This window comes from Plecotus auritus (assembly GCF_963455305.1).
Source record: "Plecotus auritus genome assembly, chromosome: 4".
NCBI lineage: Eukaryota > Metazoa > Chordata > Mammalia > Chiroptera > Vespertilionidae > Plecotus > Plecotus auritus.
The window spans coordinates 147235141-147257729 of NC_137775.1; the positions used below are offsets into that span (position 1 = coordinate 147235141).

Here is a 22589-nt window from a genome sequence, read left to right on the forward strand (position 1 = left end):
AACTACTGCCTCACACAACAATTTCAAAACTACAACTAAAAGACAGAACGGACATCATCCAGAACCACAGGAAGGCTGGCTGAGTGGAAATTCTACAACTAGAAGGAAAGAGGAAAGCTCATGGAGAATCAGAGGAGTGGCAAAGGGCTGAGGTACGGAAACACACACAGAGAGGAAGGGCAACTGAGTGCCTGGCTGACTTTCTCTGGCAGGAGGGGGAAGGAAACCCCCGACTGCACTGAACCCCAGTTCCGACTGCACTGAAACCCAGTTCCGGGCGAAACCTCGTGGACCCAGGCTCATACAGGGAGAGTCTGGACTGTCAGGTAGAGAGAAAGGCACACGGAGACTCGGAGACCCGGGGGAGCCACAGCGGGTCTGGAGGCGCGTGCGTGCATGCACGCGCGCATGCGAGTGCTCGCAGAGAAAGCTGAATGCGGAGGTTGCTGCAGGCATTCCCTAGCAGAAGGGAGTCGGAAGCTCCTGACTGCACTGAACCCTAGTTCTGAATGCAATGAACCCCAGTTCCAGGTGAGCCCCTAGGGACCCATGCTCTTACAGGGGGAATCTGGACTATCAGGTGGAAACTCAGGGGAATCGCAGAAGGCAGAGGTCTGGGGGCGTGTGCACAAGGGCAGGGCTGACTGGAAGCCAAGACTGTCTGCTCCGCCCTGAGACTCCGCCCCATCCAAGCTGAGCACAGAGGCTTTTGCAGTTTTGCAAGTCTAATCCTATAAGGCTGTCTCCAGCACCAAACTTCTCCCAGCATAGACACAGCTGATCCTCACAGCCAACTGGCCTGGAGGTCTGTTCCTCCCAGTGATACCAACGACAATCAAGACTTAACTACAACAAGACTGTACACACAGCCCACAAAGGAGTGCACCAAGAGTGTCCACCTCAGGTTAACTGGGGAGGCCGACCCACTGGGTCATATAGGAAACCTAGCACACAAATTTACCCTACCAACTCAGGGAAGCAATGAAAATGTGGAGACAAATAAACAGATCACAAATGAAAGAAATGGAGGAAAACAAACGACTGGATATAGAATTCAAAACCACGGTTATAAGGCTTTTCAATAATATCCTAGAAAAGGCCGATAAATTTAGCGAGACCCTCGAGGATATGAAAAAGGACCAACTAGAAATTAAACATACACTGACTGAAATAAAAAATATTATCCAGAGACCCAACAGCGGACTAGAGGAACGCAAGAATCAAGTCAAAGATCTGAAAAACAAAGAAGCAAAAAACACTCAACCAGAAAAGCAAAAAGAAAAAAGAATCCAAAAAGTTGAAGATAGTGTAAGAAGCCTCTGGGACAACTTCAAGCGTACCAACATCAGAATTATGGGGGTGCCAGAAGAAGACAGAGAGCAAGATACTGAAAACCTATTTGAGGAAATAATGACAGAAAACTTCCCCTACCTGGTGAAAGAAATAGACTTACAAGTCCAGAAAGGGCACAGAACCCCAAACAAGAGGAATCCAAAGAGGACCACACCAAGACACATCATAATTAAAATGCCAAGGGCAAAAGACAAAGAGAGAATATTAAAAGCAGCAAGAGAAAAACAGTTAATTACCTACAAAGGAGCACCCATACGATTGTCAGCTGATTTCTCAACAGAAACTATGCAGGCCAGACGGGAGTGGCAAGAAATATTCAAAGTGATGAAAAGCAAGAACCTACAACCAAGGTTACTCTACCCAGCAAAGTTATCATTCAGAATGGAAGGTCAGATAAAGAGCTTCACAGATAAGAAAAAGCTAAAGGAGTTCATCACCACCAAACCAGTATTATATGAAATGCTGAAAGGTATTCTTAAAGAAGAGGAAGAAGAAAAAAGTAAAGATAAAAATTATGAACAACAAATACATACCTATCAACAAGTAAATCTAAAAATCAAGTGAATTAAAAATATGAGGAACAAAATAAACTGGTGAATATAATAGAATTAGGGGCATAGAAAGGGAGTGGACTGATAATTCTCAGGGGGAAAGGGTATGGGGGGTGCAGGAAGAGACTGGACAAAAATCGTACACCTATGGATGAGGACAGTAGAGGGGAGGTAAGGGCACAGGGTCGGGTGGGAACCGGTGAAGGGGAGCTATGGGGGGAAAAAGGAGAAACAATTGTAATAATCTGAACAATAAAGATTTATTAAATTAAATATATATATATATATATATATATATATATATATATAGAGAGAGAGAGAGAGAGAGAGAGAGAGAGAGAGAGAAATGCCAATAGATTTTTTTTCTCACTTTTCAGCTTTCTTATAAGATATATGAGAACTTAATTAAATAACCTTAGTTTCTTATTTTCCAGTTCTAAACCAATGCAGTCTGACCACCCTTTTGGTTTCTGGCCTTGGATGCTTAGAAGATTGTCTACTGCAAACTTAGAGTAAAATTCTTTGACCATCAATACACTGTTTGAATCCCTAGTACCAAGCTAGCAGAAGGGTACTCCTGCTTGGTGGAACCAGTTCCTGAATAAAAAAATAAATAAAATTTTACCAAAAGTCTCTACCTGCTGTCATCACCAATTCAAAAAGCAAAACATGGGACGTTATAGGTCAGTGGTCGGCAAACTCATTAGTCAACAGAGCTGCAGTTTGCCGACCACTGTGTCATCATCTAGCTTGCTGGTGATGTCAGGGCTTGATTGATGTCACACAGGTAGCTAGAGAAAGATCTTGGGCCCCAGAGTTACTCAACTTTACTTTAGCTGACCAAAGTGTAGTTGTTTTTCAGTAACATAAAACCATGCTACTGGAGGGAATACTCATTTATCACGAAAGAAACAACAACAAGAGAACAAATTTCTGCTTCAGGTTATAACATGTGCTAATACTGACCATATTTCCTAACAGAAAATACTTTTTGAAAAAAGCATTTTATAATGCAAGATATGTTATACTGACAGACATGGCAACCAAAAATTTTAGTTTATTGTTACCTTTGTGACTTAACTAATAAGCAAGCAGTATTATGTTCTCAGATCAAGTACCTGGATAGGGTGTCTATGTTAACATCAGTACCCATCCCCCCAGGAAATTCTTGACACTCAGATGGCAAAGAAATATCCCCCTTTTATTATTCAAACAAAAGAGATAAACAAAAAGAAAAATAAAAGCACCCCAAATATCAAAAGAGCTACCCCAAATGTCAAATTAGCATTTTATATGAATCTTTTCGTACGTTCTCCCTGTTTGCATATATGAATTTAATAATGGCACATAATATTTTTTCCCTGTAAGAAATGCAATGGAATCTTCATTTTTCACAGCTGCATAGCATAAATGTATGAAAGTTTGTTTTGCCAATAACTTGTGAGAATGGACTTTTAAATGTGGTTCCCAGGCATGCTAGGGTAGGACAAAGTTGTGTGACAATATTTTTTCTACTATTATTGGATTCTCAGACCAGAAAAAAATGGGGCATGGATAGGTTTTTTGGTATTTTTTCTAATAAACATGTTACTTTTATAATTAGACGACACTACAAAATGAGATAAATTTAAGCTACATAGACATGCAAACATGACAACTGTTTCATTGATTATGTGTTTGTTAATCTATGTCATCAGAGAAGCAGACACCAAAAGGGAATTAAACTAAATGTGAAAGGATCTATTAGAGAAAACACCTGAGAGAGAGCATAGGCAGGAGCTGAATTGGAAAGAGGAAAGGAAGCATTCAGATTGCCTCGATATTAAAGACAGTTTGGCAAGTCTATTGTGAACATCAGAGAGTCCCTCATCTCCTGGGATGGCTCTGCCTTTATATCCTACTGCTCTGTCATTGACCGGGAGCAGCCCAGTGACAGCCTGGTCTTGATGCAAAGGTAGCAGTAGATTTCAGACTGTGGTGTCCGGATACTTGGATAATTATGGCCCCTGTGGTTGAAGTCTAGACTCATATCCTCATGGCCATCACAGTATGACAGTGATAAAAATATTGAGATTTTGCCACTACATTTTCAGCAAAATCTATAAAGTGGTTGTGCCAGGCAATAAAATGCCTCCGTCGACTTTTGTAATTATCATCAATACACTATTTAAATCCCTAAACCTCAAAAACTTTTATGTCTCTATTTTACTAGAGGCCCAGTGCACAAAATTCCTGCTTGGGGGGGTGGTTCCCTCAGCATGGCCTGCACCCTCTCTAATCCGGGACCGTTGGATCCTAATCACTCACCTGCCTGCCTGCCTGATCGCCCCTAACCACCTCTGCCTCAGCCCCCGCCACTGTGGCTTTGTCCAGAAGGACATCTGGAAGATGTCCGGTCTAATTAGCATATTACCCTTTTATTAGTATAGATTTCAAATTTATTGAAGAGAAAATGTGTTGAGTATTACTACAGATTTTACATATTTATTCTATCCAAGAAAGGTCTCTTTATACTAGAATGCAAAAAAAAAAAATCCACAAATATTTCAGAGGTGTTTAATGGCAATAAGAAATGCTATGATGTGTAATTTTGCCTTTACCTATTCAGATAGCATAAGCATAAACCTAATATACCTAGCTGCAATATTTCTATGAGAACAGTTTTATAATCCAATAATGCTAACATATGTAGCTGCAACATCTAGATGAGGACCATTTTATAATTAGAAGTTTGGATCACATTGGTGATATACTTTGAGAGGGAAAAGATCATACTTTATTAACAATAAAATTTAGCTGACAGCAGACTCACAACCAAAGGGCTGAAACCAAATCTCACAAACTTGTAATTACACGAATAATACAATATGGTACAAAGAACTGACATTAAGCAAAACATGGTATTATGAATAAAATTCCATGAAGGTACTGAGAAATATCTAAAATGCTGTTGTTGAATCATACGGATGGATTTTTTTCAAATTCATTAACATTTTTAGTCCTCTAAAAATTTCAAATATTTATTTTGTCATTGAAATATTTTAGCAGCTGAATAACGTGTGGAAATGGCCCAGTAAAATTTATTTCTTTATTAAAAGCATTTCAATAACTGGCTTGGGAGGTTCATCCAAAGTAGCCTCCAAGGATGAACAAGTTCAGACACAGTTCAGGCAAGCATCTGAATCAGGGGTCCTTCCAGTGAAAAGAAAGGGTACCAAGAGAGCCCAAGAAGAGGACCATAAAATACAGCATAGCCTGTTTTAGGAAATGTTTCCATTTTTACAGAGCATGCGCTTACAGGGAACAGGATCCCGGGAGGGGATATTATTAGGATCAAATCAGGAATGCTTCAGGCGCCCTATCTTGGAAAGACACCAGAGGGTTTAGTAAGGCACTCAAAGAAACTGGTTTCAGAGTCAAGGTGCATGTCTAAGCCTGTACTACATAATGGGACTGTGCTGTATGGTGAAATTCACGAAGACACAGCTCTGCTTGGTGTTGAGATAGAAGCACTTCCCTCACAGGCATACCATGGGACTGCCTCCTGAGCTAGTCCTTGTATTTGGACCCATCTCCTCACTATCATGTGCTTCTCGTCATTCTTACAAAACTCATCTCAGAGCTCTCATGTGTGCCCACTAATACTGCAGTCCTCAGTTGCCTCAGTGACAGTAGTCCAAAACACGTGTGGTTTTTCTGCCTAAAGTCCAGCTGAGATTCAAAATCAGCCTCTTTAGCTGGAGCCCTGACAATTTCTAGCCTTTTCTAACCTTTCTCCCAGGGCCAAGAAGATATTCCCAGGTATGATTAATCCCAGCCCTCATATGCCTGCCTCATGCTGTAGTGTCCCACCCACTAAATTCAATACCCTCAAGACCAACATCAACAAAAACTGAAGTGTAATTGACTATATCTCTTTGATCATTAATTATTAGATTTCTACTAGTTACCTCAAGACTAATTCTATAATCTAAAAGAAATAGCCTTTCTCAATATCTTGCTTATAAAATCTTTGTACAGACTGTACACATATATGGACAACTGAGTGAAGCCTGCCATCTGCTGGAGAGGTACATTATTAATTTTTAGAGAGCTTATTGTTTTAATGCTTTTGAAGTTCTGGACCATTTAATAACAGTGCACCAATGAACACAATTATAGATACCCAAACTCTCTCAACCATGTAAACAGCAAATAAGGATATTTGATTTGAAGGAGTGCAGAATGTGAAGAAAGTGAGAAAGGTGAAGATTTTCACGATGCTTATTCCTCTGCATAATCCAAAGAAAGCTGATCATTAATTCACCCTAGTTTTTTTAAAAAATGCATTCTGAAGAAAATGCAATTTTAAAAATTTGAGAAACATCCTTACTGATAATTCACATGTGACTAGATTTTGTACATTTTACAATACAACGTATTTCCAAAATTTTTCATCACCCTATTCAGAAACTCTTTACCAGTTAAGCAATAACTCCCAATGTCTCTCTTTCTCCCACATCTACTTCCCTCTAGTATACACCCTGTTCCTATAAATTTGCCTATTCTAGGTACCTCGTATGAAGGGAATCATACAATATTTGTCCTTTTTTGTCTAGATTATTTCATTTAGCATAATATTTCAAAGTTCATTTATTTTGTAGCATGTATCAATACTTTATTCATTTTCATGGCTAAATAATAGGCCATATGTATATATATTCCATATTTGTTCATCCATTCTTCTGTTGATGAGCACAGGGGTGTTCTACCTTTCAGCTATTATGAATAATGCTGCTGTGAACACTAGTGTACATGTTTGCATTCCTGTTTTCAACATTCCTTGTGTTATCCTTCAGGTAGCCTCCAGACAGGTTAGAACAGAAAAACACAACAATCCTATATAATAAAAGCCTAATGTGCAAATTGACCAAATGGCGGAATGGCCTGTGGAGCCACTGGTCATAACATTGTGCACTGACCACCAGGGGGCAGACGCTCAATGCAGGAGCTGCCCCCCAGCCCACAGGCCCCAGGGTCAGCCAAGGCTGGTGCCAGCAGGGGCCCCTGATCACCCCACCAGTAGCCCCGCAGATTGGCCCCGATCACCGGCCAGGCTTAGGGACCCTACCAGTGCATGAATTTTGTGCTCTGGGCCTCTAGTTAGTTAATAATATCTGCTCTATTCTCTTTGGCACTGAAAACCGGAGTCCCATGCTGAGAACAAAGGCTGTAACCTTCAAGAATGTGACCAATTTGGGGAAGTGATGGGGCAAGTAAGAATGTCACAAAGCTTTCATACCCATTTTTAAGGTGCCCCTTTATTGCTTCAGTACTTATTTGGTTACTGTAAACCTTTGATTATTTTCCAGAGCTCTGACGAAGTTTGTTCTGACAGTTTCTGCTTATGTCTTCAATGTCCCCAGGGAGGGATGGGAGTTGACAGCTGCCTGCTCTACCATTTTGCTGCTGTCGTTCCAGCGGAGCCTTCTTAGCTCTGCTGCACGGAGGGCCTGACTTATTCTCAACTCAGATGCCTGCATCCCCACATGAGCAAAACAGAACTCATGGTATTTCCTTCGTTTTCTCTTTTGGGTCCCCTATCTTGGAACGGTTCAAGCATCTCGTCAGTTACTCAAGCCAGGAAGCATTGTCTTTTCCCATTTATTTGATAGAGCGGTGGTCAATCATAAGTCCTGTGGATGCAATGCAGCCTTTTAAGGATTCTCTGATCATTCGGCTTATTGCTAACTCACAATTTCTACAGATTTCTGTTATCTTCCACTTTGATTGCTGCGATGCCTCCTGCCTGGGTGGTTTGTATCTCATTCTCCCTCACCATCTCCTATATGCATCTGCTCAAAGCACTCTAATTTTTTTTATCTCCTTCTTTTAGAGTCCTGAACTCCTTTAGGACAAGGACTATGTGTATTCAGCCCTGCAACAGTGTCCAGCATATAGCATGAGTTGAATAAATGAGTCTTGAGTGTCTGAAACAGTCCCACAATTCTATCCCTTAGAATGATATGAACTAGTATAGTAGGCATAGTAAAAGCAACCATCAAAATGTCCTTATGCTATCTAATAAAGAGGGAATATGCTAACTGACCATCACACACTCACAAGATGGTGGCGCCCACAGCCAATAAAGAGGGAATATGCTAGTTGACTGCCATACCCTCACAAGATGGCGGTGTCCACAGTCACAAGATGGCGGCGCCCAGTCTCCTCAGCCCTGTCTCATCCAGCTGGAGTCCCCCAATCCCCTTAGCCCCACAGAGGAAGGCAGTTGGAGGCAATTGGGCCAGCAGAGGAGTAGTAAGGTGTCAATCAGGCAGGCAGGGGAGTGGTGAGGGGGCTATCAGGCTGGCAGGCAGAGTGGTTAGGGGCAATCAGGCAGGCAGATGAGTGGTTAGGAGCCAGCAGTCAGACATCTCCTGAGGGGTCCCAGATTGGAGAGAATGCAGGCTAGGCTGAGGGACACCCCCACCCCCTGCGCACAAATTTCGTGCACCAGGCCTCTAGTATATGTATACATATCAAGATATACCCATTTAGAAACTTTTAAAACTAAATTCACTTTCTTGCTTCCTTACTTTCGATTTTGAAAACCCTACCCTTTATTCAAGATCTATGTCATCTCTTACCTTCTCAAGCTCCTACCCATCAAATACACACCTGTCATTTCAGCACTGTATTATACACTAATTTGAAGTCCCTGATACTATTCATAATGCTTCCCTCATCAAAAAAAAGGGAGGAGTGTGCAAATGTTAGGATAGATCTAACCAGGTTGTTATTAGATGCTATAAACAGAATGTAGTTGCACAACCCAAGTTATTCATCACTGTCATGCTTAATAATGTACTGTCTTATGGTGGTTATGGTTAGATAGTTTTTGTGAGTTTTATCTCCCCATTACATTTGCACCTCCCTGAATGTATCAACCTTCATTCAACCAGTGTTCTATTAACCAAAAACCCACAGTTCAAGCAGATATACAATACATATTTTCTCAACATAAATGTTTATAGGTTGTACAATCATGCTTTAGTCTATCTATAATAATAAAAGCATAATATGCTAATTAGACCAGATGTCCTTCCAGAAGTCCTTCTGGATGACCTTCGGACAAAGCCACCGTGGCAGGGGCTGAGCCCCTTGCACAAATTTCATGCATCAGGCCTCTAGTAACTAAATAAGACTTATGGGGTGAGCAGTACTATGCCAGAATCTACTTTTATTTTTGCATTTAATGTTTTGATACAACGTTCTTACATCTAGAGAAAGCATAGACTAAATGACACTATTAAGGGAACGATGTACTCTTCTTTCCCTGAGGAACCTGAATGGGTGTGGAGGGATTTCTCCATTTCACAGTGCTTTCTCATTATGCTCAGGGACGGATTCTCAACTTGGCTCATCCAGCTGGAGACAACACTGCACATATGAAGAGTCTGTACGGTCATATTGAAGTCAGCCTCCAAAGCCATATATCTGTACAACTGTGAGGCTGCTCTTTGAAAATAAAGAAAGAAAGAAAGTTTGATGGCAAAAGTCTCCTATCTTATACTCCACTTCCCACATTGCCCAGGATAGAAAAGTTTTCAAGTTTTCCATCAATAACTAAGCAGATTCAATCCACATGCTCCCCAAATAAGTAGCTCTTTGCCAAGGAATAGAAATTACTGCCTTTTGCTTTATGGTTTCTAATAGCCTGTCATATATCACCCACAGGTAGTTAGTAGGTTCCAAGTTTCCAAATACTTAATGAATAGAGTTGAGGCTGCTTCATGAGACCTTGGCAATTCAAAGAGGAGAAATGGAGGGGAGTCAAGGAGAGGGACTTCATGAGACTGTCCTGAGAGATGGCACCAACAGCTTAATACCAAGGCCTGCAACCCCAAGGATATCTTGCTAACTCCACTATGTCCCAGGTGCCTGCACAAGGTTTGGCTTTGAGGCTTCAAGGTTGCTGTGGAGCAATGTAATATGTCTGGCAGGAAATAGTTTAATTCGGGAACATAGGGAGTGTTCTGATCAGAACCACCTTGTCCTAGACTCAGTCACTGTAACAACCAAAGAAAAGGAAATAACCATTATTAAAGAGGTACTGTACTTTAGTTTTCCTCGGGATTCTCAGGATTCTCAGGAACAAGCTCTTCTATTATTTTATGAATTGCTTCCGTTGCCTCAGTGACATTAGATGATCCATGGACAACATTCCTCAAAGGACTTGTTCCAAACTGGGCTCGGATAGAGTCTGGGGACAACAACTTTGCTTCATTTGGGTCTGTGGGACCCATCAATCGTCTCCAGTCTGAAACAGCATTCCATTTGCTCAGAACCATGACCAAAGATGGACCCCTGCAAATAACAGTGCTTTCAGAAGACTTGGGCCACTTACGACTGTACAGATTGCATACGTGGCTAGAGACAGAATGCCACAGCTTCATCGAGAGAGCTTTTCTTTATTCTTTATACTTATTAGTGTGATTTAATGCTCTCTTTTTTTGTTTGTTTCATTTATCCCTCTTCCAACGGGCATAGTAAAACACTGGTAGAAAAATGTTGTAGTTTAATTCTATAGGTATATTCCAGGCACTGTTCCAAGTACTTTCAATGCATCAATTATTTAGCGCTCACAACAAACATATGAGTTAGGTACTATTATTATCCATGTTTTACATATAAGAAAACTAAGACACAGATAAAGTATATTGGTAAACAGGAATTTAAACCCAATAGCCTCTATATCTAATGTGAAGAGATAAATTTAAAAAGAGGAAGGAAGGATAAAGAAAGGAAAAGAAATAAGAAGAAGGGAGAAAGGAGAGAGAGAAAGATAAGGAGGAAAGGAAAGAAATAGGGGGAAAATGAACCCAAAATATTAATTAGGTGTCTTTTCATGAATGAGATTAGATGAAATGTTTTAATTAATTTTTATATTTTTCTGTTTCTACAGTGAACATTTACTACCTTATAATGCAAAGAACTACATTTCAGAAACTTACTCAGATAACATCTCCAATACACCGTTATAAAAGTCTTTATGTGTTATTTTATAATAAATTTTGTCAGCATGCTCTTTGAGTAGCAGAATTTCCTTCATCTGTATTATATCAAATCCAGCCTCTTTAATACGGTTGAAGATCACCTCTAGAGAAAACAGATATTTGCTAATCATACAGATTGCCTCCACTTTTGCTCCATGTTCAAGTAGATTGAAATAACTAAGGATGGTCACAGTTTTACTTGCATACTGTGATTTTAAAAACCAAAACTATGCTAAACTAAACTGAACTTAAACGGCACCAGACTGACATTCAGAAGAACTTTATATGTTATCGTAGGTGTTTCATCTCTGAGATGCATCTTTCCAGAAACCACCTGAAACATTGAGTGGACTATAAAAGTGGGAGAAGGGGACCAGCTCCTGTGCTAACAGTTAAGACATGTTTCACTCTATGCTACCAGTGCCAAAAACTTCCTGCTAGGTTGGAATTGAAGGTGAGAGCCAATCTAAACTCTTCTTCCTGAAGTAGAAGGGAACTATTGAGGGAATTAAATAACGTAAATCTTGTCAAAGTTTCACCCACAGCTTAAACTCGGATGGCTATATTCTGGCTATATTCAAAACTGGCATTATTCTTTCAACTTTTCTGTAGTTAGAAAAATTTCACTAAATTTGAAGAAAATGTATACGTTGGCTTTCATTTTTAAATATTTACCTCTTTGTTCATGTGTTGCATGAGGTTTAATCAGTGCTAAAGTGTTTTGAGGAGGAAAGAAATACTGGATTTCCCTTTCAGCAGCTTCTAATGAGTCACTTCCATACAACTGGTTGATAGGCAAACTTTCCATTGCAAATTGTATACATAAACTTTGGAAAAGAAAACAAGTTAAAATCTGTTATGGCATAACAACATAACATAACATAACATAACATAACATAACATAACATATAGCACAATATAACACTATTTATATAAATTGTTCAAAATTATCAACCAATAGCAATTCATCCCTGATCTAGGCATAGTTAAAAAGTAATTAATGACAGAGTGGTTTGGGGCACGCTACTTCATTCCAAGGATGTAATAGTCTTTAGAAAAAAAGAAAATAAAGGCATAAGTAAAAGGAAGGGAAGGAGGGAGGGAGGGAGGGAGGGAAGGAGAGAGGGAGGAAGGGAGGGAGGGAGAGAGAGAGAGAGGAAGGGAGGGAGGAAGACATTTAAATAATCCTGATAATGGAGATTGACAGATAACTGTGAATGGAGGAATGGATGTCCTAGCACAGTGACAAAGCACAATCTATAGAATCCTGATCACTAAATAGTATCAAGCACTAAAGATGGCATTTGACACTACACCAGATACCAAACTTAAACTTTAAATCCAGGAGAAACTGCAGTGGGACCTTCCTAGTAAGCAAGAGCAGCAACAAAATAGGAGCCTACAGGACAACTTCATGTATAAAGAAGCAGTAGTGCCCTATCTAGTTTGGCTCAGTAGACAGAGCATCGGCCTGCGGACTAGTCCCAGGTTTGATTCCAGCCAAGGCCATATGCCCAGGTTTCAGACTCGATCCCCAGTAGGGGGCAGTGCAGGAGGCAGCTAATCAATGATTTTTGTAATAGATGTTTCTATCTCTCCCTCTCCCTTCTTCTCTGAAATCAATAAAAATATATTAAAAATAAAAAAAGAAGCAGTAGTGATGCTGATGGTCCTGGACAATTCATGTTGGGTTAGATAATTAGTCTGGTTCTGTTTCTTACAATAGATAAATATATATCTCTTAAGTCAATTGTTCCTTGATGTTTTTTGTTTCCCCTTTTTTCTGTCTTTATATGTCTATGTATGTATGTATGTGTGTATCTATCTATCTATCTATGTATATTTTTAAGAGAGGAGATGCTCACTGTTCATTATATTTTCTGCCTTTTACAAACACTTTTGAGCAGCCAATCCTCAAAATCCAGTGATGGTGAATCATGTTTATTTAATAGAGTGACATCACTGGAAACCTGGCTTTCTAGCTTCAGCTTCAAGACTCTCTTTGTGCCTCTCTGGTTTCAGTGACCCATTTTTTATTTATCCAACTTGACCTTCCCACTCAGGCCTTGACTGTTCTCACACCCTGATTTGGAGATACTTGCGGCCTAAGTTCCTTGGAGCCTGTGCTTGCCAGGGATGGGTAATTTGCACAATGGTTGACAAAACAGCTTAAATTATCACCAGCACTTATTCCATTCAAGGCAGAGAACTACAACCAGTTATGCTGTTAGACATGATTATTGAAAAAAGTGTGTATACATTTGTAAGTGTGAGTTTGTGCATGTGTAAGGATAGCATAGAGGGTTTACTATATTTATCTTTTACGCAAGTGACCATATTTCAGGTTAAGCAATGCAGAGTGCAAAATCTGATACTTGCCTGCAGAAAAGGGACAGAGCTCTGTTGACAGTTATCTCTAAAACAACCTGAAAGACCTGGGTGAAACCAATGAAACTGGGAAACCATTCAAGTAGAATGGTCAGGATTAGTTGTGAAGTTGTGGCAAGATAGGGATCCTAGGGCTCTGGATGGGAATCCTCCCAACAGCAGTGGGGTGGGAGAGGCAGTCAGTCGGTGCTTCCACCTGGAGGAAATGTCTCTGCTGGTGCACTCCCTCCACACCTGAAACCACAATTGCTGGAAGAGTGTGCCTGCAGGCATATGCTTTGTGTTGAGAGTAGTCCCTCTCTCTCTAATGCTATGCATTCAATTCTATGCAACATTTCATTCAGAGGATCTATGACACTCTGCGCACACTATTTACAGTGTTCAACCCACATTATCCTTGATAGTTATTTTCTGGTACAGCAGCGAAGACATAAGTGAGTAGGGCTAAATAGGGGATAAAAGGTGCCCATTCAAGACAAGTCAGCCTCAAGATAACCTGCCCAAAAGAAAATTATTTCAATATTTATGTAAATGATGTTTCATAAGTATGGTTATTGTGTAAACAAATGTGTCTAGTTTGCTGTGCCTGATAGAGCACCTCTATTCTTGCTCACGTGAAGCAAGAGCCTTTCTTCCCTGTATTGAATCCTACTCTGCAACTGGCACAGAGAATTCAAGCAAATTGCAATTCAGTTCGTTTCCATCAGCTACCTCCCAAGAATGTAGATGCATGAGATACTATCCACATCCCCCAGGTGATATAGCAAGCCTAACAGTTAAGGTCAAAAATATTTACAGAGTACCCTCTATGTGCCAGGTAGCATACCATGTGTTAAATTGATTGCAAAGTTTAGTTGACTAACTTAGTAATGGTTCCTGCCAAAGTAGAGACTACATATTAAGTCAGTCATGATTGTCTTGAAATGCTTATGATCCTCTAAAGAACCTGAAGCTGCCATCACACCCTTCTCAAAAGAATTTCTCCTAAATAGTGGATGAGGTTGCAATTTCTGCCAAGAGTTGGCCTTTTGCTTGGGTACCCATCACTTACTTCCCAGCTCCAAACCAAACAGCCCACAGCCTTTTCTTGCAAAACCTTGGAAATATCAGGTTGGCACTGGGCTAGGCCTCCAGCCAATAGCAGTCCATTCTGACCCAAGAAGAGTAGCTACACTGAGAACCTCCTTTGAACCAGAGCTCTGGTTCCTCTATCCCATATCTAAAAGGGAATTATAATGGCTCCTCTGAAAACAGTTTGGGACCTATGATATGAATCCAACCTGTCTGGAAGAGATCTTTTAGCTTCTTCAACAGTACTTGGTCCAATTAACTCTTTCCAGTGTTGTAAACCATTTTCTCTTACTAAAACAAGAGCTAGAGATGGACCACTGTTAGAAAATTAAAAACAAAGTTAATAAAAATCTGACTCAGTAGCTAATAATATATAGATAATACAAGTGTATTTGCTAAATAGAGTACCAAAAGTCAGGATAACCCTTTTATCGAATCTAAAATTAATTTCCATTGGTGTATTCTTAAGAGCATATTTATAAAAGGATGGAAGCAGAGAAATGAAAGGGGAAAGGGGCCTTGGTTCTAATAGAATGGTTTCTATATTGTTCCTATTCTCCTGCTGATTTATATCCTCTTGCTGGATTTCTGCCCCAGCTGCTATTTCACTTACACTTTTAGAAACCTGACAGATTTCTAGCATCTCATGCATCTCCTAGATCTTTAGGATTACCAAAGCCCTTGAAAGTCAATCAGTTCTCTGCTTGGAATTGATGATGATGCACACCCTGGATTTCTGGCATTTAACTCAACTGGACTCCAGCAACTTCACCTGGGATATTTCCATTGCTCCAATAACATTCCAGGAGCACTAAACAAGACAGACAGTTGAGCAGAGAATCGACATGGGAGGAAGATTGGTTTAAAAAGCAGACTCGGCACTTGTTTACAAAATTGAGAGGCTTGGCAACTTGAGCAGAAAGAAAGGTTAAGAGGAGATTTAAATAATTCAAAAATAAATCAGACTGTGCTTTTTACACCCGAAATCTACTTTACCTGGTCATGTTTTCTATCACATTTTCAAAATAATCTTCATTTTCATATTCCTTGCACAATGTTTGTGCCTCTTCTTCTGATAATACCAGTTGTCTTTGCATCAGTATTTGAAAACCTTCATTTTGAATAATACCCAAAACATCCTCTAAATAAAAAGTAACATGAAAAGTTTTAAATTGCTAGGTTATTGGTTATATACACAATATAGAATATATTATCATGCAGGCATATAATGCATTTTATTCTATTATGAAATTTAAAAATTTGCTAAAATAGCTCATTAGATTTTAATTTAAGGTGAACAGTATTCTTAACATATTAAATTATAATGCTATTTCCAATTTTACATGACATAAGAATCATAGACACACACACACACACACACACACACACACACACTGAAGTATCTCATTAGCAAATATTTTCTATACTATATGCTTTCTCTCTAAGATTGGCATCAAGGCAGGGCTCTCACCCCTCACCACTCCCATTGACATCAGACTGGAAAACCTAGTTAATGAAATAACACAAGAAAAGAAACTAAAGGGTATACAGATAGGAAGGAGAAAATAAAACTGTCTTTGTTGATAGATGATATGTAGAAAACCCAAAGAAACAACAACAACAAAACTCCTAAAACTAATAAGAGACTATTATAGCAAAATTGCAGGTTACATTTAATGTACAAAAGTAAATGACTTTTCTATATACTAACAATGACATTGGAATTTGAAATTTAAAACAATACAATTTACATTAGTACACAAAAAAATGCATCCTAGCCAGTTTGACTCAATGGATAGAGTGTTGGCCCTTGGACTGAAGGGTCGTGGGTTCAATTCTGGTTAAGGGCACGTACCTCAGTTGCAGACTCGATTCCATGCCTCTGGCATGTGTGAGAGGCAACCAACTGATGTGTCCACAAGTTATTTTGTGGATATGGATATTGAAAAACTGATTCTAAAGTTTATATGGAAAGACAAAAACCCATGATAACCAACTCAATATTGAAAGACAAAAATAATTTTTGAGGACTGATAACTACCCACTTCAAGATTGACTATAAGACTACCATAATCAGTCCTGCCACAGAGGCTCAGTTGGTTGAGCATCATCCCATGAACTGAAAGGTCACCAGTTTGGTTCCTGTCAGAGTACATGCCCAGGTTGCAGGCTCCATCCTCATTCGGGAGTGTTCAGGAGGCAGCTGACCGGTATTTCTCTCTCACATCAATGTTTCTCTCTCTCTCCCTCTCCCTTCCTCTCCTTCTAAAAAAAATCAATTAAAAAAAACTACTGTAATCAAGTTAGTGATGGATAGGCAAAAGAATAGACACATAGATCAACAGAACTGAATAGAGAACCCAGAAATATACCCACATGAATATGTCAACTGAAGTGTGACAGATAAGCAAAGGTAATACAGTGGAGCAACGATAGTCTTTTCCACAAATGGTGCTGGAACAACTGGACACACACATGCAAAAAAAAAAAAAATAATCTAGGCATAGACCTTATACCTTTCACAAAAATTAACTGAAATGGGTTATCATCCTAAATGTAAAATTCCAACCTATAAACTTTCTGAAAGATAACAGAAAAGGAAATTCTGATAACCTTTTAGTGTTTAAATTGATTTTTTAATTTAAACACTAAAAGAGCAATAAAAATACCTGACAAGTTGAACTATATTAAAAACAGAAACTGTTCAGTAAAAGACACTGTTTAAAAAGCACAGAGCCCAAAACCTTGAAAAATCTTTGCAAACCGCAGATATTTAAAGAACGTGTATTCACAATATGCAAAAAAATTCACAATTCAACAATAGGTAAACAAATAACTCCATTAAGAAATGGGGACAAACATCAGAAGAGACATCTCACCAAGAAGATATAGAAATAGAAGTTAGCATATGAAAAGATGCTCAGCATCATATCTCACTAGGCAGTTGTGAATTAGACAGCAATGAGATACCATTACGTACTTATTAGGATAGAAAAAATCTAAACAACCACCTGCACAGCAGCAGAAACTCTCATTACTTGCTGTTTAGAATTGAAAATGGTACAGCCACTTTAGAAGGCATTTGACAGTTTCTTACAAAGCTAAACATAATTGAACCATATGATCCAGTATTCAGGCTCCTAGGTATTTACCCTACTGAGGTGAAAACTTATGTCTACACATGCAAAAAATTCATATATTTATGCCTATTTCAGCTTTATTCATAATTACCAAAAACTCAAAGCAACAAAGATGTCCTTCAATAGGTAACTGTAAGAACTTTGGTGCATCCATAAAATGGCATATTATTCAGCCACAAAAGGAAATGAGCTATCAGGTCACAGAAAGATACGGCGGAATCTGAAATTCATATTAAGTAAAAGAAGAGGCTACATACTGTGTGATTCCAACTCTTTGACGTTCTGGAAAAGGCAAAACTGTATCTAGTAGAGACACTGAAAAGATCAGTGGTGGCCTAAGGATAGGAGGGGGGAAGGGAGGAATGACTACGTGACTCCACCCTGTATGATACTGTAAAGGGGATACATGATATGCATTTATCAAAACCCGTAGAATGTACAAAATAGAGAACTTTGGATTTTAGCCAATAACAATGTATCAATATTCATTCATTGTAAAAACATATCACAATAATATGTTAATAGGAGAAACTGTTAAGCAGGCATATGGGAACTCTGTACTATATTAATTTTCCTATAATTTTATAGCTGTCCTAATTTATAAAAATCTATTCATTTAACAAGTATGTAAATATTAAGAAATATTTTAAAAGGCAAACAAAACATTCCAAAGAAGAAAACTATAGGACCAGATAGTTTTGCCAGTAAATTCTGGTAAATATTTAAGAAAGATGTAATATCAATTATACACTGTCTCTTCCAGAAAATAAAGAGCAGTGACAACTTATTTTATGAGGCCTGCATTATGCTGACACCAAAACCAGATAAAAGACATTACAAGAAAACAACAAATAATCCTCATGAATATAAGCATGAAAGTCCTCAACAAAATATTTAAAAACCAAATCCAGAAGTATGTAAAAAGGACAATATACAACAACCAAATGTGATTTATCTGGAGAATGCAAAGCTGCTTTAACATTCAAAAATCACAGTAATTGCCATATTATCAATCTCAAGGAAAAGCAATAATCACAGTAGTAGACATGGAAAAAATGTTTGAGAAAACGCAACATCCATTCATGACTTTTTAAAAATCCCCTAACTAGGAATAAGTGGAAATTTCCTTAATTTGATAAAGGATATATAGCACTAACATTACTAGTATACTTAACTAGAGGCCCAATGCACGAAATTTGTGCAAGAGTAGGCCTTCCTTCCCTGGCTGCCGGCACTGGCTCCCCTCTGGTACCTGGGACCAGGCTTCCCTCATAGAGGGAGGCCCCGCCCACCTGCCGCAGCCCACTGGTCAGTGGTCTGGGCCTCCGTCTTTGGGGCGATCATGGAGCCCCCCAATTGACCGCCCTGCCAGCTGGTGGCCTGGGCCTCCCTCTGCGGGGTGACCATAGGGCAATGGCCGGCCCCCCGACCAATAGCATCATACCCGCCTTGGCTGGCCTGGCACCAGTGGATGTCATAGCGTGGTCCTGGATGGTCATTCCGCTGTTCGGCCATTCGGTCGATTTGCCTATTACACTTTTATATATAGGATGGTAAAAAACTGAATGCTTTCACTATAAGGTCAGGAACAAGGCAAATTTGTCTACTCTCACCTCTCCTAGTCAACGTCATACAGGAAGTTCTAGCCAGTCAGTCCAATGATGCAAGCAAAAGGGATAAATGTATACAGATTGTCTTGATTTGCAGTGTTATTATTGTTTACATCAGTAGTTCTTGGCCAGAAATTTTATCCCCCAAGAGTGCACTTGACAATGTCTGGAGACATTTTTTGTTGTCACAACGGGGTGGGGTGAGTGGGTAGAAGGGGGTGTGCAGGGATGCTACATCTGATGAGTAGAGGCCAAGGGTGTTATAAACATTTTACAATGCACATGACACAGCCTCCCTCAACCAAAAATTATCAATTATCTAGTCCCAAATGTAAGTAGGTCTGAGGTTGAGAAATCCTGATCTGCATAGAAATTCCCAAGGAGATGACATCAAAGCTTCTAAAACTGAGTTCAGCAAGTCAGAGAATGCAAGGTCAATACACAAGTATTAAAGTATTTTCATACACTAGGTATGAAAAATAATTAATAGTGTGAATGTATGGTTTCTGTTACCCTGCATTCCACTCTACTATATGAATATGGGATTAGATTAAAAATAATTAGCACTTTTTAAGTGTAGGCACTGTATTTATATTTTCTTATTTTCATCTGATTTTTTTGTTCTTTTTTAAATTTTATTTTCTTCTTTTTCAATTAGTTTACATTCAATAATATTCTGAATTAGAAGAAAGAGATTTGATAAAGCATCTTTTTCAAATCATACTATTAATGAGGGGTTGACCCAAGCTTTGAATTAAGACATTTCAGAAATGAAAATTGCCAATTTTTATTACATAATAATCCCTGCCACGTTAAAATCTTCTCTAACACATTTATAAGCTAGAAAATACTTTGTAAACTCTTTACTGCAAATTGCTTTATTATTTATTATTTAAAATTAGTAAATTAATATTAACTAAATTTCTTACTTTAGATGTTTTTTCTTCAAAGTTAAGTCCTAAAATAATATATTTTAATGTAATTACACTAGGGTTTATTCAAATCCATTTATGAAATAAACAATTTGTACCTTATTTCTTACCTTTCTTTTCTTGAAAGAGATATGGTCGAAGTAATGCCAGTATCTTTTCTAATTTTATGTTTTTAAAATCAGGGAAGAAGATATCAATAAACTTATTAACATTATCTACATCCTCTTCAACATCACAAAACTGATGTATATTTTCTTTATCCAGATATTCTTCTAAACTGCTGAAATTCAAAATACAATTTAAGATTATAAAGTGAAGTTTAATAGCCATGACAGAAAATTAAAACTGTTAATTTGTTTACAAATAATTCAGAGTTTAGTAAAACAAATAAAAATTTAATTTCACATAAAGATAAATTGCATTTCTCTATCACATCAAAAATATAAGCCAGTCAGAGAAAGATAAGTATCACATGATCTCACTCATTTGTGGAATATAATGAACAACATAAACTGATGAACAAAAATAGATCCAGAGACAGAGAATCATCAAACAGACAGTCAAATCTCAGAGGGAAGGCAGGAGAGGGTGGGCAGGGTAAGAGATCAACCAAAGAACTTGTATGCATATAAGCATAACCAATGGACACAGATAATGGGGGGCGGGGTAGGCTGGGAGACAACAATGGGGGGGGGGGAAGGGGACATGTAATACTTTCAACAATAAAGAATTAAAAAATAAATAAAACTAATTAATTAGTTAATTAATTGATGAAATAAGCATAAATAAATAAATAAATAATGTTTTTAATTCAACTTTTTGTTGACCCAATCCAAAGATCAATTAAATGAAATTATGTATGTTTGACTCCATGAGAGGGTAAAAAAGACCAAAGAAATATTTAAAAACTTTTCTTTCCTCTGTGTAAAGATTTTCAGATAGTTTCTATTTTTTCTTCTAATTTTGTCTTTGAATCCAAGGTTTTTTTAGGAGCATACTTTATATTTTCATATAGATAAGGTATTGTGATCCTCTTTTTATTGTTTATTTCCAATTTTATTGAATTAAAATCAGCAAATATGTGTGGTGAAATCTTAATTTAAAAAACAATTGTTGCCCTAGCCGGTTTGGTTCAGTGGATAGAGTGTAGGCCTGCAGACTGAAGGGTCCCGGGTTCGATTCAGGTCAAGGGCATATGCCCGGGTTGTGGGCTCAATCCCCAGCAGGGGGCGTGCAGGAGGCAGCTGATCAATGATTCTCTCTCATTACTGATGTTTCTTTCTCTCTCTCCCTCTCCTTTCCTCTCTGAAATCAATAAAAATATATTTATGAAGATTAGGTAAATTTATATTTTATATATTGTAAGTCATTTGTTATATGTAGCACTTTCCATTCCTATATATCCTTGTTTATTTATGTCTTCTGTGTACTGAGATCTTTTACCAAACATATTTTTATCCAGTTCTTATTTTTATAATAATTTTATATTTATATTGTTAATTGTTATGTTGTTTGAGGCATTTTTACTACTATATCTTCTTTATAAATGGTGCCTTTTACATCATGTTCACTTTATTTTTCCTGGTGATTTCTTTGCCATCCTTTTATTTTTCTTTTTGTGTGTTTCTTCTAAAAAAATATGAATGCAGTTCTTAAAACTTCATTTTAAAATGACAGAAAAGTTACAAGACTAGGATAATGAACTCTAAATTCACCAACACTTAATATTTTGCCACATATGTTCTCTCTCACTCTATCTCTGCCTCTCATCCCCCAATGTGTGCATGTGTGTGTGTGTGTGTGTGTGTGTGTGTATTGGCTGAACCACTTATGAGTAGGCTGCAGATATAGTGAACTTCCTAAATAGTTTAGGAAAGTTTGCATTAGTATAAAACTGTTATCTCATACACAGTCCATATTTAAATTTCATCAATTTTATTTTATTTTATTTTTTATATATTTTATTAATTTTTTACAGAGAGGAAGGGAGAGGGAGAGTTAGAATCATCGATGAGAGAGAAACATCGATCAGCTGCCTCCTGCACACCCCCAATGGGGATGTGCCTGCAACCAAGGTACATGCCTTTGACCGGAATCGAACCTGGGACCCCCGAGTCCACAGGCCAAGGCTCTATCCACTGAGCCAAACCGGTTAGGGCTCATCAATTTTATAATACTGTTTTACCTATAGTAATTTGTTCCTAATCCAGGGTCATACATTGCATATAGTTGTCCTAACTCCCTAATCTCCTTTAATCTCTAACCGTGCCTCAGCCTTTTTTATTTTTTTTAAGAGTGATATTTTTAAGAGTCCAGGCCTGTTGTTTTGTGGACTGTTTCTCATTTTGGATGTTTCAAACTCTTGAATGTAATAGTTTCCTATTACATTCAGGTTTGAACTGTTGGCAGGAATCTATACTAATAGAGGAATATGTAAATTGTCCGGGATGCCATCACAGTAACAGTAACGACCAAACAGTAGGCTGCTTGGGGCAACCAGGCCAGCAGG

General features: G+C 38.4%; 1 protein-coding gene across 1 annotated transcript in view; it reads right to left on the reverse strand.

The window, feature by feature from the left end:
* Positions 1–9105: 9105 nt before the first annotated feature.
* NME8 (NME/NM23 family member 8) overlaps positions 9106–22589 on the reverse strand; it is a 39056-nt gene continuing 25572 nt past the window's right edge. The window contains exons 11-16 of the mRNA XM_080665055.1: positions 20191–20360; positions 15395–15539; positions 11615–11766; positions 10898–11042; positions 10003–10250; positions 9106–9401 (exon numbers count right to left, since the gene is read on the reverse strand). Of these exons, the coding sequence (XP_080521181.1) occupies positions 10004–10250; positions 10898–11042; positions 11615–11766; positions 15395–15539; positions 20191–20360 (859 nt within the window). The 3' untranslated portion in view covers positions 9106–9401; position 10003. The remainder of the gene's footprint in view (positions 9402–10002; positions 10251–10897; positions 11043–11614; positions 11767–15394; positions 15540–20190; positions 20361–22589) is intronic.